The sequence below is a fragment of the Pimephales promelas genome, chromosome 9 (assembly GCF_988280905.1).
Source record: "Pimephales promelas chromosome 9, fPimPro1.hap1.1, whole genome shotgun sequence".
NCBI lineage: Eukaryota > Metazoa > Chordata > Actinopteri > Cypriniformes > Leuciscidae > Pimephales > Pimephales promelas.
The window spans coordinates 17181811-17200243 of NC_142777.1; the positions used below are offsets into that span (position 1 = coordinate 17181811).

At 38.5% G+C, this 18433-nt stretch overlaps 1 protein-coding gene across 2 annotated transcripts; it reads right to left on the bottom strand.

Moving 5' to 3' along the window:
* Positions 1-14602: 14602 nt before the first annotated feature.
* On the bottom strand, positions 14603-17886 carry LOC148977541 (5'-AMP-activated serine/threonine-protein kinase catalytic subunit alpha-like). 2 transcript variants are annotated; one of them, XM_089135204.1, is made up of 6 exons: positions 17463-17886; positions 16188-16451; positions 15778-16047; positions 15424-15677; positions 14972-15344; positions 14603-14844 (listed from the first exon to the last, which is right to left on the bottom strand). In XM_089135204.1, the coding sequence occupies exons 1-6, from the start codon at positions 17491-17493 to the stop codon at positions 14672-14674; spliced, it is 1365 nt and encodes a 454-aa protein (XP_088991330.1). In that variant the 5' UTR covers positions 17494-17886; the 3' UTR covers positions 14603-14671. The 2 variants fall into 2 exon arrangements, with proteins under 2 accessions (XP_088991330.1, XP_088991331.1); XM_089135205.1 differs by lacking the exon at positions 14603-14844 and having other exon boundaries at positions 14967-15344; positions 15424-15474; positions 15595-15677.
* Positions 17887-18433: the final 547 nt, after the last annotated feature.

Genomic DNA, 18433 nt, shown 5'->3' on the forward strand with positions numbered 1-18433 from the left:
AAGGACTCAGACAGAAATTGCCCAAACCTGCTGGTGCTTTTTCCCCATAGTTCATTACAGGTTGTGAGAAGGACTGGCTGTTTGCAGTGCCATCAAAAGACCCCACAGACCACATGCTCAAATTGTCTATTATATCACTGTGGGATTTCCTCCTTTAACAAAGCATTCTCCCCATGACCTCTCTGTGCCTTTGAACACCAACTCAAGTGTTTCATCCCTGACAGGGAGCTGTGAATGAATGATGAATTGCACCAGAACAAAGTGCTGTCGTCCAACACAATAAGACTGTTGAAAAGTACTCTCTGCCGACATGTTTACTTTACAGTCAAGGACGTTGCCTCTTCCCAGACCCAAATCTGCAGATAAATGAAGCTTGCATGGCACCGAGATGCCCAGGCGCTGTGTGCTGGACTGTGAGATTGACGGGCAGCGGGTGGGTGGGTGACTGAAGAGCAGAAACGGGCAGATGGTGGTCTGTTGGGACGTGATTAGGTGTCTTCACATGCAAACTGTCTGCAGGCAGGTGAGTTTAACCCCGCTGGGATGGCTCACTCACTTTGGCAGTTTCAATTAGAAAAGTTTGAGGCCACTTTATGTCCACGTTCGTCAGGGCAACTCATAAAAGCAGTGGATAAAAGGAGTAGTTCAAATATGGTAAAAGAAAAAAAAAAAAACTAGTGACATTGCACACTTTCAGCTAAACAGCCTTATAATGAGAGTTATAGTAGTTGTTTTTGCCACTCACTTGTTGTGCAGATTGGGTGTTAAAGGCTAAACAGTTCAAATGGCTCTTACTTGTTTTGCTCTGTGATAGCCAGGTAAAAGTGTAGACTGCATGTTCTAGTTGTTGATGGAAGTCTGCTAGGGAAAGAAGGCAATTCGTGCCATTTTAGCTGGTTTACCATTCCATGCTGGAAGGAATTATCGGACTGGAAAGCACACAGCTGTCAATGATCTGAGGGGAGAGCAGCGGTTAGTCTCACCCTCATGCATGCCAGGACAGGCTGCCACCCCTCTACCGTCACACTCCTAGAAACACTCAAATACCAAACGTCTCTGGTGACCACTGAACAAAAGGAAAAATGAGTCTGATCCTGGAATTTTCTTTCCTAGTTTTGTTGCTCAGCATTTCTCCTTTTGGCTTTTTTTTTTCTCAACATCCTCAAAACATTCATTTTGTCTCTATATGATTTCCAAAACAACCAAGGAAAGTGCCCTTAGCAAAACAGACTTCATGTGTTCTGAGGCTTTGCGGCTCACTTTATAGTCTGCTCATCAACCCCAGTAAATGGAAAAAAAAATGTGCCCTCAGCGGTGGTGATAAATAAAACCAAAAACATCCTGAAAACATGCAAGTCATGCTGTCCAAAAACCTTGAGGTATGATTCTTCTTAGAAATAAATGCTAGGAAACAGTACATTTCTTGTTCTATTGGTTAAATTGAATTTGGAAAAAGAAAGAAAGAAAGAAAGAAAGAGAGAAAGAAAGAAAGAAAGAAAGAAAGAAAGAAAGAAAGAAAGAAAGAAAGAAACCAGATTCTGACTTTTTCTTAAGAAATAATATAAGCGCTAGCCCATTAAAAACTCGCCACCATTGATGCCAGGGTTCTCAAGTTTGAGCAAAAGCTAGGAGTGAGATCACACGCGGTTAGGGGAGGAGCCATAATGAAGCCCCGCCCCACCCATCCCCGCCCCCAATTTTACCCATTGTTCATAATTAACCAGAACAAATTAAAATTATAACAATTAGTAAATCTGATAAATGACAGAGCAATTCATCACATCAAATACTCTTTAATGCAGTATTACAAATATAGCTAACCAAAAATATAACAAATTGCTCCAAACAGTTTCAAACAAATCTTTAAAAATTGCATTTTGATTTTTGAATGCGTCTTCTATCTAGACGAATGATTTATTGTGTGGTGGGACATTGAGAACAAATGGACAGATTAGAGTGCACCACCTCTTCCACTGTCTCCTCCTCTAATCTGGCAACCTTTTTAGGGGGCTTACCCTTTGGTGCCCAAAATGACAAGATATCTTGCTTTTTTCCTGACATCTTTGAAAAATACAAATGCAACATTATGACAATGATTAAATATTACCCAGAGAGCAATCTGCTGTAATACATCCTTAATGTAACTAGAAAGACTATTAATATTACAGTATAATATAATTTAAAATAAAATCAGTAAATCTTCATTCCTTTCGATACCCACTAACATTTCTCTTAGTTTCAGATAACATAAGATAGCCAAACTGAGCCTGGTTGCAAAGTAGTTGTAGAGTTTTTGACAGCATCAATAATAATGTACGATGGGCTACATATTAAATGTTCTAGCCCAAAAATGTTAGACGAGCTTCTTCCAACTTACCTTCTTCTCCATCACGACACATGTGTTCGCGCGATGTTTTTGGTTACCTAGTAACGAACGTAAGGTGGCCGAGGATGTTCCGTCCATTTCAGTGTGTTCGCGCTACTGAATGACATGTCATGCATAGATCAGTGGTGCACGCAGCGCGCATATACACTCACCGGCCACTTTATTAGGTACCCCATGCTAGTAACGGGTTGGACCCCCTTTTGCCTTCAGAACTCAATTCTTCGTGGCATAGATTCAACAAGGTGCTGGAAGCATTCCTCAGGGAGTTTGGTCCATATTGACATGATGGCATGACACAGTTGCCGCAGATTTGTCGGCTGCACATCCATGATGCGAATCTCCTGTTCCACCACATCCCAAAGATGCTCTATTGGATTGAGATCTGGTGACTGTGGAGGCCATTTGAGTACAGCGAACTCATTGTCATGTTCAAGAAACCAGTCTGAGATGATTCCAGCTTTATGACATGGCGCATTATCCTGCTGAAAGTAGCCATCAGAAGTTGGGTACATTGTGGTCATAAAGGGATGGACATGGTCAGCAACAATACTCAGGTAGGCTGTGGCGTTGCAACGATGCTCAATTGGTACCAAGGGGCCCAAAGAGTGCCAAGAAAATATTCCCCACACCATGACACCACCACCACCAGCCTGAACCGTTGATACAAGGCAGGATGGATCCATGCTTTCATGTTGTAGACGCCAAATTCTGACCCTACCATCCGAATGTCGCAGCAGAAATCGAGACTCATCAGACCAGGCAACGTTTTTCCAATCTTCTATTGTCCAATTTCGATGAGCTTGTGCAAATTGTAGCCTCAGTTTCCTGTTCTTAGCTGAAAGGAGTGGCACCCGGTGTGGTCTTCTGCTGCTGTAGCCCATCTGCCTCAAAGTTTGACGTACTGTGCGTTCAGAGATGCTCTTCTGCCCACCTTGGTTGTAACGGGTGGTTATTTGAGTCACTGTTGCCCTTCTATCAGCTCGAACCAGTCTGGCCATTCTCCTCTGACCTCTGGCATCAACAAGGCATTTCCGCCCACAGAACTGCCGCTCACTGGATGTTTTTTTTCTTTTTCGGACCATTCTCTGTAAACCCTAGAGATGGTTGTGCGTGAAAATCCCAGTAGATTAGCAGTTTCTGAAATACTCAGACCAGCCCTTCTGGCACCAACAATCATGCCACGTTCAAAGTCACTCAAATCACCTTTCTTCCCCATACTGATGCTCGGTTTGAACTGCAGGAGATTGTCTTGACCATGTCTACATGCCTAAATGCACTGAGTTGCCGCCATGTGATTGGCTGCTTAGAAATTAAGTGTTAACGAGCAGTTGGACAGGTGTACCTAATAAAGTGGCCGGTGAGTGTATGTTGCCTAGTAACGAACGCAATCTGGCGGAGATACGCGCTGGCGGCAGGAAACTTCACTTTGTTTGCCTGCGCCTCGTATACACCGTTAGAAAGCTTTCAGCCAGAACAACTTGGTTGGCATTGTCTTTTCAGCGTGAGAAATACACAGTGTGGCGTGTGAGCGTGTGAACCGGTCGAAATGATTGTGTCTCACGGCCAATGCGTGAGACTTGAGAACCCTGATTGATGCTAAGATAGGACAGTTGACTGGATGTTAAGGTGTTCTGAGTGGTGACAGTTAGTTCACCCAAAAATGACAATTCTATCATCATTTCCTGACCCTCAACCCAACACAGTCTCACGAAAGTGCGTATCTACCACGATTGTCATTTCTCGTGGCGTTTATACACCAAAAATGCATTTTGTGTGCAAATGCTACACACTGAAAACCCCCAGGGTAGGTTTAGGGGGAAGGGGAGTGGGGAGTTCATACTTATTAAGTGCGTATCATATGCGCGTACCATATACACGAAAAAACTAGTTTTGGCGTATAAATGGCACGAGAAATGACATTCGTGCTATAGATACGGACTTTCATGAGATCGGGCTCCTCAACCTGTATGGATTTTTTTTTTTTTTTCGTTGAACACATAAGATAATATTTTGAAAACTGTAACCAGACAGTTGATGGACCCCATGGTGATCCCCTTTAAATTTGAAGTAAAGTGCAGTAGTGCAGATATTCCAGTGCAGCATGTACAAACTCAGCGTAATTTTGCCTTTCACTAGGCCTATGTGTTACTCCAGCGGAGCGGAGCGATCATATCGCGAGGTGACATTCATGTGCAGCTTTTATGTGCAGGAGAAAGTTTCTGACGAAGTAAGTTTTACTTCTATGTTCTGTTAATAACACAAATTGTTACATTTCTCCATACCTTTCACCAGTCGCTATTATTACTGCCTGTATGAAACTGTATTATTTATATATATATTGTAATCTTCATTGGACTATGAATTTGTTATTATAGCTGAATTGAATTGTCTCTGTTATATTTCATGTATCAGTGCAATGTATCAGTATCATGTGAAGTTGGTTAATATTGAGGTTATAATTTACAGTCTGTATTTATTTGTTTATCTTCTTTCAGAAACTATACTCAAGTATCCTACACTAACGTGTACTGTATACGGTCAAATCTTGTACAATAAATAGCCAAACTCAATCTGATGACTGCCTCCCTTACCAGAGTTCTGCATCGGTCAATAACATGTTCACATTCAGTGAGGCAAATCCCAAAACATATGAGGAAAAATGTTTTATATAATAATAAGCAATAGTAATAGGCGATCAATTAAAAATAAACGGCTGGACAAGAATGATATTGCTGACATCAAAAGTTCCTTCTTAAAATAAAGCAATGGCCACAAAAACAAATTGTGTCTCAGATATGTTCTGCTTGACATATTGCAAAACATTCTGTTGTGTGGCTGTCATGCCAGTTTGGCACCATCTGTTTGCTTTCTCAGCCTGATTATAACCAGCTGTGTGGTGGGAACTTTCTTTCACACAGTGTCATGCTCTCTGTCAATTCCATATTTCACCATCACATCCAATAATGTCAAGATATCCTTTCCTTCTAAATCATTGTTACCGAATGTCAGCTCGAAAAACGGATAGAGGCATTATGGACATTTGAAATTTAAGTCAACAATCCAACTTGTGAATGATGGAATATTAAAAACAAACTGGTATGATTGCACATTATATTTTAAGCTTAACCTCTTGCTATATGCTTAAAGGGGTCATGAACTGGCTTTTTAAATTTTATTATATTGTTGTCTGAGGTCAACTGATGACGTTCGCTTGGTTTTTGCATTCAAAAACATCAAAATGAATAAGTATTTTCTACCCTAGTTTTGAGCCTAGCTGAAAAACGCTCAGTTTTTATGGACATCTCGCACTGAAGACTTGGAAGTAAACGCCCACTGCTGTGAGTGGATAACCGTTTTGCACATTAAGAGTTTCAACTCACCCGTCGATGAACTTGGGGGAAATTGTTTTGAAAACGTCCAATGTTGTAAAACGGCAACTGAAATGATTCACCCCAGAGTCCGAGTGTTGCACAATTCCTGTCAGATCTATAGACGGCACAGCACCGTTCTTTACTCTTAATCAGTCTGCAAATCCAGTCTTGTGTGCAATCCTCAGTGAAATGAAGCGAACATATGGACAATGTTTTACCTCATCAGCGGGAACATCATTAAAAATAAAGTTTAACCATGAAGTCCTATTGGAATCCAGAGTAAGCATTTGCAGCCACTGTCTTCTTCCACAACCAGGCACTGCACAATATTCTGTATTGCTCGGTAGCTCAATCCAGTTTGTCATCACGAGGTAGGCCTATGTTATTTAGCTATGCGTGTAATGCGCGATTCGGTGGGCGGGGCTAAACCAGCCGTGTTGAAGTAGGCGTTGATCATCTTCTACGGGAGTGGTGATTTATCCTCTTTGATAACATAGTTCCCCACTTTTAAAAACGAGTCTTTGCTGAGCCTGGTGTCAAAAGCTTGTATTGGACTAAAAAGGACGTTTTCAGTTCTAAAACTTACAGGATATTCTTATGACTTCTTAGATGTCAAAAGCTCAAGGAAAATTTGATTTCTCAGTTCATCACCCCTTTAAAAAAAGAGGAGTTCAGAAGTACTATACTGATTTGAACCTAACCTCATATTATATGGAGCACTTTTTGGGGATTTTTTTTTTATTCCCTTTTAAGCCGAAAAGTTCCATTCATCTTTTTTCAAGACTCTTTTTTTTTTGTTACACAGACCGTTCCGGACTGTCATTTTTGGCTGAACTATTCCCTAGAAGTATTTCCATTCATTTCCTCCACCTGTGTTTGAAATCTGTGGCAATTTCCTCTCGTCTTTTTCCTCAAAAAGCATTTTGCACACGGCCACAATGTCTGACTAATTCTGAGGAATTGCAAGTATTATATAGTGCCTCAATAACTTGACATGCCCCAGTGGTTTTACCTCCCCATCTTCTCTGGCAGGAGGAAGAGCCACATGTAAGGTAATAGAGTTAAGAGGCAAGCTACTGAACATAATGACTGAGCACTTGAAAGGATTTGAATGGCATGAAAGAGGCGCAGATCTGTCCTTTTGTAAACACAGATTCTCACGGGGACTAGACTTACAGAAAGATTAGCCCCTTCAATAAACAAGTGGATGTATCACGCTGCAAACCCGGTGCAGCTGGGTATTACTGAGCCATTGTTCCGGATAATCTGGGATGCTTGCCATTTAATCTGAATGCAATTAAAATCTCTCTTTTCCTATGGATTACTAGGAGAGATAATAGAGCTAGTAGGTCATCCTGACCTTCACATTAACTGCGAATCCTCCAGAACTGAATGTCTTGCAGTTTTCACATCATGAAATCAATTTCGAAATTGGTGGCTTTTATCGTCTATAAAATTCTTTGAAAGCTTTGATGTCATTCATATACATGTGTGCAAAAGTTGACAAAAATTACATTAAGCAGATATAAATATTTCAATTTTATAGCATTTCTCTTAAACTGTCCCAAAATACTGATTACATATTTTAAACCTACCCCGTCACCTAACCGGCGACGTTAAAGGTAAAGCTTCAGGTGTATGACGGCCCAGGGTCGTCATGTAACCGACGTTTAAGGGTACCCTAAAAAGGCGGATGTTGACGTATGGTCAAAAGATGTCCAAAGACGTCAGTTATATGACTTCTTGGGATGAGACTGTGTTAAAATGTTAGTATCATAACTGGACTGTTTTGTTTCCTTGGTCTCTGTTCTCATGTATTTCTGCAAGGTTACACCTTATATATTTATAAACTGTATGACTTCTTTCAGCCAAACACAATCAGAGTCAGACGTCACTCTTCATATGGAACAAGACTCACATATGGCCGTTACAGCCATTGATTCTAGTTGTTAAAGTTATACATATGGATACTTCAGGGTTAGTTTAAATAATTTTGTTTAAATATATATCCAAAATATATATCCATTCGATTTTAAAAGAAAATGTTAAAGGCACACTATGCACTCTCTGTTTTTTTTGTAAAACAGTGACCTCTAGAGCCGCTGTGGTGTACTTGCACTGTCGTAAATAACCGTTATTCCCCTGTTACTGCATATCTACTGAACTACTGTCAAGTGCTAGACTGCTTTTTAATAATAAAGTTGCCTATCACGTTTGCTGGCTTATAGCGTTTTTACATGATTTCTGCAAAATCAGAAGTAAATAGCCTATAGTGTATAGGCTACTGTATAATTTCATTCATGTTTTTTGATTGTAATGTTAAAATTACAAAATGTCAGATGACATCAATCAAGTTAAATGTACGTCGCATTATTTCATAACATTGGACGTTATGATTTAGACATGATTACAATTTATCATAATAGCAAATTGTGTTCAATTATTTACAACCTCTAGGCTTATATATGTCCTAATAATTATGTGAGATATTGACTATGTCCTCATGGTAATCGCAAGAATCAACATCAACAGCGTCAAGATTTGATTGATTCATAATCAACACAATTTGAAGTTACAGTCGGGAAGTGTACTGTTAGTCAGATAAACTTGATATAACAGTAACTTACACACGTCATAAGAAATCCGAACCAGACACAGGACTAAAGATACGTGATAAATACACATCACAACACCTGAGTTCAGCTGGCAAACTAGCTCTTGTGGCAAGCTCGGCAATAAAACATAACGGAAAAAACAACAAGACTAAGAGAAACGACTGTTTTTAGGAAGTCTGCTTAAAGCTCTGGTAATCGAAAGCTATAGACATGTGAGATTTATTGAACTGGTCTTATTATCAACAACGGATGAATGAACAGCACCGTAAAAAATTACATACCACAAGCCAGTGCAGCAACATACAATATAGAAACAAGTATACAAATACAAACAAGTTTATAAATAAGAGATTTACTTACAAGTCCATCAACAAGATCGCCAGGTCAGCATCGCAGTTACAATCCAGTGCAGTTTTTAAGCTCGCGCCAACGAGTGAAAGCCCGACCGAGTGGACTCTTGTCCGGTTTCTAGCACGGTCCGATTCTCTTTCCCTGTTTCGAAAGTAGCTTCATACAGTATGATGTTGTTGATGCGTGTGACGTCGTTGCCGTAAACCATTTCGTGATTCTCACGCGCTGTGTCAGGGGCGCCACTCTCAAACTTGCATGGCTGGTTTTTCCGGCGGCGTCCCCCCCAAGCTTTCCTACCAGGAAATATATATATATATAATTTGACACAAGAGGACAGTATAGTCCTATTTATGGTTCTGAGTTTAAACTAAACCATGACATCTACACGTTTTCCAAATTGGACCAACGTGATTATTTCACAAATAAGTGACGTTATTAAGCACAAATGTGAAACGTATATAGCCTATGTTTATTTTATGTTTTTTTTTTACTTATATTTAAGCGTCACGCCGCTCCGCTTTGCTCTCATGTAGCCTATAGGCTACATGTGTGTGTGCATGTGCTGGAGGGGTGCCCATCCCTTTTTTGAATATATCGTTATCATTATTGATAATTTTTTTAATAATTAGTTTTTCATGCATATGTTGAAATTGGTACTATTTGTTTGAGGTTTGACACTTTATTAAAAATGACTTTACTAAAAATGATACAAAAAATGGATGGATTTATAGCGTTTTGAAAAAAAAAATAACTTTTAATTTATCATTAACAATATTGTTGTTTGATTTAATAATCATTGTTCAAAATGTTCAGACTGAACCAATAAAACATTTCAACGGGATAATTTAAATATTCACAAAATGTGTGGGTCTAGGTAAAAAAATTAGTTTTGTTTCCTTGGTCTCTGTTTTCATATATTTATACAAGGTTACGCCTTGTAAGCCTATGTAATTTTTTTATATTTTATATTCTAATAGGCTACAATCACAGATTGTATGAATAAACCTTGAATAAATTAGGTAAACCATACCAAAATCACTGTAAAGTCATTGTTCTGTTCTGCTATGTGAATGATGTGGAGAAATAAAACTGATTATGAGATGTGCACTGATAAATCATTAATAATAGTGCAATATTCCACAAAAATTAGAATGGTACATTTTGATTAAATGTTGATTTAAACACAATCCCATATGGATATGATAATGCAATGACCAAGTTACAGTGAGTAGCACTTTAAGCCACTGAAGGCACTTCACGAACCATAAAAGTAAAGCTAAACAAAACAAAACAAAACAAGTACACCAAATTGGCCTACTACGCTACAGACACAACATAATGTTAACTGGATGGTCTGGTAGATCCACTGGTCGAAAATTATGAATGGGAAAAAAGGTCCAAACAAGCAGTTGCTGGAGGAGCAATGAAACACACCTCCCATGAAACACACTTCCCAAATGCCATCAAGACAGCCACTACAACCACACCACGAAAGGCTTGTGGCAGTTCGTTCACAACCACCGCACAGCAACAACAAGTGTACCAACCGATGAAGTATGCTCAACTCAACGGCGAATACCCATAATGCTCTGGTTGCACCAAATAAATCCTGTATCTCGCAAGAAGATGGCTCCCGCGGATGAATTATCCAACCATCCATTTTCCAAACTGTAGGCCCTATGTGGCTGCTGGTAATATCAAACAGTATAAATTCCTTTTTAATGCATTAAATTGTTTAATGAAGGCTAATACATGCTAGCTTCCATGTCCACAGTGTTTAAAATAAATGTTTTCATTACTAGGCTACTGGAGGTGCCAGTTTGTTAAGTTTCAAATAATTGGCCTATTAAACAACAAGCACAAACTATGCGAATGCGGCAGCCCTTCTGGCACACTCACTGTCCGAATTCACTTACTTGTTTTCGTTTACTCCTTCAAGGAGACTATAAGTGGACTAATGTAGGGAATAGTGAATGAAGCTATAGGGTGATTTCGAACAGCTTACTGTTGCGTGCCTAAATGAATCAGTGTTTTGAACAACTAATTGGAATGACTCACTCTTAAAGACAGTTGCCACCTACTGGCGTAATGATGTAACCTGCAGAAAGAGTCACTGAAAAATCTCCACCACCAATACTGTACACTGACAGTCTGTCTGATTTGAACAAACACAGATAGGCTATAATACAAACAGTAGCATAAGCTGAATTTGGAGTAGCATAGCCAATTCTTACTATTTATTTGCCATTGCTTTAATTGAGGAATAGTAAGTATGGAGACTGCTCAGACCAGATTCGAGAAACTGAAGGTTGTTGTTGATCTGAAACTGAATGCATCCATATCAATGTGTCAATATAAAGCAGACCACTGGGGCAAAGAACAAGTGAACAAAAACGTACTGAGAGCACCATCAAAGAAGAAAAAAAAAAGATCAGGATACAGTTATTCAACAACAACAGGTCACCCTGCAGGTTTTGTCGTCTACATACTAGGACAAAAATATCAAAAATGAAGAAGAATTTTCAGAGTTCATAGACTTATTATTGGAAATTAAACAGCTAGAACAGTCTGCCTAAACTGTAATCAGAGTCTTCCTTTGTGTCCAGATTAATGATGGCCAAATCCTCCTAACCTCGACCAAAATCATCAACAGTATTCACGCACTAAACCCCTCAATGCCTGCGAGAGGCGTTCTTGCTCATATTGGTGTATACCTCCATCTAGTGGACAAAACTCCTAAATACACATCATCTTCACACATCGTATTCTCTACGGTCTAAAAAAGGGATGTCAACAGTTCCAGTCTGTTACATTTGAAAGTTTCTCTTGATTATCTTTAATGTTCTCTTGAACGTGTTTGTACATCTTCATCTGTTTATAATAGATAAATATGAATGTGGTTGCACTGGGGGAGCACGCATAATATTTTATGACCAATATAATGAATAATAGAAGCTTGATTTATTTATGGAAAAAATCCTTTAGGCTTCTGTCTATCAATATCCCTGAACACCAAACAAAGTAGACACTTGACACTTGTATGTTAGGCCATACTTTTTTATTTACTTTTCTTTTTTGAACATGATATGTGTTTTAAACTTCACACACTTCACTGAATGAGCGCTGGTGTGCGCATGCGTTTCAAACTGATGGAGCACAAAAGAATGACAGAGCAATAATTCTGACAAAAAATATACTTTGCCTTTATATATTTTATATATAAATATATTTTATTGCCTTTTATTGTCTGTTAGGAATAACATTTGTATTTTTATGAAAACAGTAAAAGAGACTGTTGTAATGGTAATATAAAAATAAGAGTAATATAATTACTATTTCCAGATAATTAAATGTGTGTGTTTAGTCTGTGCTTTTGTTTTTCTGGGTTACGGTGGGCAAGTTTAAGAATGTAATGTTTATATTTTTGCATTTAATGTTTAGCATTGCCTATATAGTCACGTTCACTATATTTGTTTAAATATTTTTTAATTTACATTGTTTTGAAGACAATATAACTTGTATAAAATATATTAATGTATAACTTGGATAAAATAACTTGCATATATATATATAGAGAGATTTTTATTTATTCTATTTCTGATACTTGTTCCTTTTCCCTGTTGTAATAAATAAAACTCATTATGCTTTATACAATGACTTTCATGCGTCGACCTCTATTTAAAAGTACAAAATGTTAGTTAATGTTCTGAGCATAACATTTTTTCGCCTATTTGTTTATCTCCACCTACTGGACTTTTGGGACAATTCAATACTTACTGGTAAAAATTCTACTACTCTAATTGAATTCTTACTGGTAAAAATGCAATTACGACGAGTAAGGCTGGGTACAATTTAAGCTAAAACGGCTTGCCATATCTCTAATTGAATTCTTACAGGAAAAATGTAATAATGACGAGTAAGGTTGGATACAATTTAAGCTAAAACGGCTTGCCATACTGTAATTGTAAGTCTTACTAGTAATAATTGAATTGTAGAGAATTGTAAATTGTTTACTAGTGACAATGTTAATTTCTGATATCATGAATGTGATTCTTAGTAAGAAAGCCATTTTAGATGTCTGAAATAATATTGATATCAGAAATGCATGTTCAGATATCAAAAATGATACTTTTTACTATCAAGAATAGACATTTCAACTAGTGACAATTTAATTATTGATATCAGGAATTCAAATTTTTACTAGTAACAATGTAATTATTGATATCAAAAATGATATTTATACTAGTAAAAATCCATTCTTGATATCAACAATTTATTTTGAATGGCAGCCTATGGTGACATTTTACTAGTGAAAATACAATTGTTGATATCAAGAATTAAATTGTTGATATCAACTATTAAATTGTTGATATCAAGAATTAAATTGTTGATATCAAGAATTAAATTGTTGATATCAACTATTAAATTGTTGATATCAACTATTAAATTGTTGATATCAACTATTAAATTGTTGATATCAAGAATTAAATTGTTGATATCAAGAATTAAATTGTTGATATCAAGAATTAAATTGTTGATATCAACTATTAAATTGTTGATATCAAGAATTAAATTGTTGATATCAAGAATTAAATTGTTGATATCAACTATTAAATTGTTGATATCAAGAATTCATATCCTGGAAATGAATAAAAGCTAAAACGGATTGCCACAGGCTTTGCTCCTTTCGAGCATCTGATCTCTGGCCCGGGCTCCGGTTTCAGCTGCCGCTGTGTGTTCAGCTCCTGCAGCATCCACACAGAACGGAGCAGAGGATGTAAACTGTAGTTGATGCTCCACTTCTCGTTCTGTAGGTGATCAGGAAGATTTCTGCAGTTCCTGTGTCTCTCCAGCTCACCCTGTACAAATGATCATAACTGTTAATCTACACTTATTCTAACCCAGTGGTGGAGGAAGTACTGAATCTCAGTACTTAAGTAAAAGTACAAATACCCAGATAAATATTTACTTTAGTAAAAGTAGAAGTAACACAATGACAACCATACTTAAGTAAAAAGTAAAAAGTACTTTATTTTACATGTACTTTAAGTATTAAAAGTAAAAGTACTTGCATAACAATTGATTCTCTTAATGACTATTTTCTAATGATTAATAAAACATTTAATTCTAACTCATTCAACCTAATACTCCTATAATGATGTTCAATAATGATGGAAAAAAATGTCACCATTTCTGAAACAAGCTTGCAATTAGGCAATATCGTGCTTATCCTTACTATATGTTTATAACTATGTTTGGCAGTAAACAAGATTAATTTATGGTGTAATTCTGAACCTCTTGGCTTGCCATAATCCTAACCGAACCAAACATTTATTACACACGGTGTGTTTCCTATGCACGTAAAAACAAATTTTCGCGTATGAGTTGCATGATAAACACACTGCGTGCGAGACGCATTTAGTGTGACCGGGTTGATATACTGTATCTATGGCAACCAAACGTCACTGGTGAGACAAACGTGCAACGAACGGATGGTCAGATTACGTTTTGGCAGGGGAAAAACTGATCAGACAATGTAACGAAAATGTAACAGAAGTTGTAGAAATGTAGTGGAGTAGAAAATATAATAATTGCTGCGAAATGTAACGAAGTAAAAGTAAAAAGTAGGCACTATTTATTGTACTTAAGTAAAGTAAAGATACGTGAAAAATGTACTTAAGTAAAGTAACGAAGTATTTGTACTTCGTTACATTCCACCACTGTTCTAACCATACAATCCAAGCCATGTCTGCTGTGATTCAGATAAGTGTAATGTCACCTGTTCAGCGCAACCAAGGATGGCGCTCGATGTCGTCTAAACTGGGACGATCTTCTGCCGCATCACTGAGACACCAGCTAATCAACTGACGGCACTCTGTTAAACACATCACAGTCTTTAGGAACACAAAAGAACAAACTTATCCTGGGTTTCTACTTCTGAATGTTTGCTATCTCTTGCCTGTAGACAGTCCGCTAGGGAAGAACTTGAAGACCCTCGGTGCGGCTCTGAGGGGAAAGCACAGGATGTTGTAGAGCGTCATCCCCACAGACCAAACAGTGGCCGGTCCTGCATGATAGCAGTGCTGATCAAACCACTCAGGAGGAGCGTACTCAAGAGTACCTGAGAAACCCAAGAAGACCAGAAACATACACTGAAAAGGTTAGAGTCCAAACATATTCTCTTTGTTTGATCATCAAAAGTTCAGTAAACATCCACAGAGCGTTTCCTGCTGTAACGCAAAGCTAACCTGCAAAGCTTGTGTAGGCCGAATCCTTTAGGAGGCCTCCACAACCAAAGTCCAGCAGCTTGATGTCATGGGACGCTGTGGAAATCAGCAGGTTCCCTGGCTTGACGTCCCGGTGCAGGACTCCCCGGCTCTCGCAGTGTCTCAGAGCGGTGATCAGCTGAACCAGCACTTTCTTGGCCAAGCTCTCATCCACACAGCCGTTCTCCTTGCAGAAACTCTGCAGATCTTGACAGGGAACTGGCCGTTCCAGGATCATGGAGTAGTGACTGCGACTCTCAAACCACTCCACAAGCTGCAGGACATTGGGGCAGGTGGGTGCTGAATTGACCCGGATCATCAATGCCACCTCCAGCGGCAGCAGACCCTGACCTTCCTGCAGGGACAAAGGCTCTGTTATGTATATCCAGGGCTGAACGAAACGGATGAAACAACAGATTCACACTGGAACTTACAACTTTCAGCCTCCTTTGGGTCCTGTTTTTAGGGACGTACTTGATGGCAACCTGCAGACGGATAAACCACAGTAAATCACACCAGCCTAATTGTGACAGAAGACATTTACTGATATCAACATTTCTAAAGGCTATCTGAACAAAGGAGGGATAGGGAAGAAAATGTCTTACTGGCAGTCTGTCAGACCTGCGGATCCCAGCATACACAGATCCGAATCCGCCTCGTCCCAGCAATGGGCCCTTCGCATATCCTCCTGTAACACACATGATCACAAGAAATGTCCTTAAGAGAACACATGTCTCTAATGAAAAATCATGGAAGCCATAACTTTCAAATGAAAAGCTTATTCTGACCTCTGCGAGAGCGTTTAGCAGTGGACAGATGTCCATCATCTTGGCTCCTCTGGTTGCTGCTCTGCCTCTTCCTCTTCCTGTCAGCCTTACCTGTGGAAACAGAAACAGCAAACACAGAGGACAGAGGTGCCAAATATCCAGGCAGCTTCTGGCTCAGCGTCTGCGTCGTCGGGCCTGGCAGCGGTTCCTGAACGCGATCATCAGAACCGAGTCTCTCCTGGCCAGCCGTCTGAGTGGACGCAGCTCCGCTGGATCTGGATCGGCCTGAAGCTGGAATATTTCAAACATCACACGGTAATGTTCAAATTATTACTTTGTTATTTGCAACTTTCTATTTTCAATGACGAATCATTGAACTATTAACAGAGACATCATTTTTAATTTTTTTTTTAATAAAAGCTTATTCTGACCTCTGCGAGAGCGTTTAGCAGTGGACGGACGTCCATCATCTTGGCTCCTCTGGCTGCCGCTCTGCCTCTTCCTCTTCCTGTCGGCCTTACCTGTGGAAACAGAAGCAGCAAACACAGAGGACAGAGGTGCCAAATATCCAGGAAGCTCCTGGCTCACCGCCTGCGTCGTCGGGTCTGGCAGCGGTTCCCGATCCACAGAACCCAATCTCTCCTGACCAGCCGTCTGAGTGGACGCAGCTCTTCTGGATCTGGATCGGCCTGAGGCTGGAATATTTCAAACATCACATGGTAATGTTTCAATAATAATCAATATTTAATGCCAGTGGTCACTTAATAATTGTTACTAGTTAACGTTACTCAAATAGAAAACTTTATTTCACATGCAAGGCATCGAACATGTGATCACTAGCTGGGAAAATTTAGGGATCAAATTAGTTATCTAGCATAAGTTTCTTCCAGGGTTTTCCACACCTCGGTTAACCTGAAATTCAAGGACCTTTTAAGGACTTTCCAAGTCAATACCCTCAAATTCAAAGACCTCTTCTTTTAGTGGTCACACTTGTCTCCATCGCAGTCAAAACAAGTGACCGAAGCCTTGAACTGTAGGCTTCTTTTTTCCAGGAAAACAATTATGTTTTTGTTCAATAATATTGTTTTGATTATATTATTCAATAATTTTGAAGGGATTTTGATTCTATGAAATATTCAGCAATTTTTTTCCATTTGAACAAATTTTTTTTTTCAATAAATGCAGTATTTCACATTAAAATAGAGTGGAGGCCTTTAAAATCCATTTTTTGAAGTCAGAAAAGTGCTATTTGGAGGCATATTTTTGGGCATTTTTTGTAATGTCGTGTAATCAACTGTATAGCTCCCTATATAAAGGCTAGGATGGCTTAAATTAAATAAATAAAGTAAATTAGGGGCTTACTTTCATTTTAAAGTGAACTACTCCTTTAACATAACGTGTAAATTCCCATAACTAACGTAAATCAAGCAAGCTAGTGTGCAGAGGACACGAACGAAGTGTTGGCGAAATAACACAGCAGACTGGAGGGAATAATATGGAATTTTTTTCCAGAAAACTTCTTGGAAAAAATAAATTCAAGCACTTTCAAGGACTTGTATCTATTAGCAGCTATGTTTGTTTTCAAAAAATTTCCAGGGCCTTGAATTTTTTTTCAGATTCACGAACCCCATTGTACAACATCATACCAAAACATATACCAAAATAAATAAATAAATAAATAAATAAATAAATAAATAAAGACTCACCTCCTCTTTCACCAATGTGATTGTGAGCCATCGATATCCTCCTCCAAGTCCAACCTGCAATAAAAACAATACAAAAAAGAGAACACAAATCTCTCCAGAAATACTACTCCTCCTCCAAAAAAAAGAAAGAAAAAGAAAAGAAAAGAAAGAAAAAGAAAGTATAAAATTAAAAAATAAATAAAAACCCGAACCCCCTTCTAAAATCAGAAAAGAACAAATCAAATAAAAGTTTTGAATATTTTAAAATAAGATATATGAACTCAAAAGTAAAACTCTGTGATGGAATTCTCAATGTCTCAAAGTCTGCTCTCAATCCTCCGAATAGCTTCAAAATGCTCTGTAAAAGTCTCTCAATTCGCCTCTCGTTTGCCAACCAACAGATTTCGATCAGTGAAATTGTTGATATGTGCATTCAGAATTCAAACAATACGTCGCTATAGCAACTAAAAATTGAATCGCTCATTGGCACAGCGCACGTGAAGTCGCGTGCGCGAGTACAACAGAGCACGCGCAATCTCAACAAATGCTTTATCTTTGACGTTTTCTTTAATACATATGAGATTTATTATTTCTTATCATTTCTTATTATCTTATTATTATTATTATCCGTGGAATTATTCGTGTAAAATCTTCGTCAAGCTAATTGCAAAAGCGTCCACTTCCTAATTTTTCACTCACAGTCAAATGGAATCCAGTCATTGCGTCTGTCCAAAATGCGAGCAAAAAAGCTAAAGGGAGGATAAATTGGACGAGTGGCCACCCACTTAAACACCTCATATAGATAATTGTTGTAAAGTCTCTCTCAACAGGGAAAAAGTGAATAGGCTACTTTACACGAAGTTGGTTTGACGTTGGACGTTCGATATTCGCGTATTTAGGGGCCGTCTCTAAAATAAACTACGCAGAGTGCAGAACTGAGAAAATGACTTTAGCTAGGGCTTTTTGCAAGTTACTGTAGGCAAACGACTACC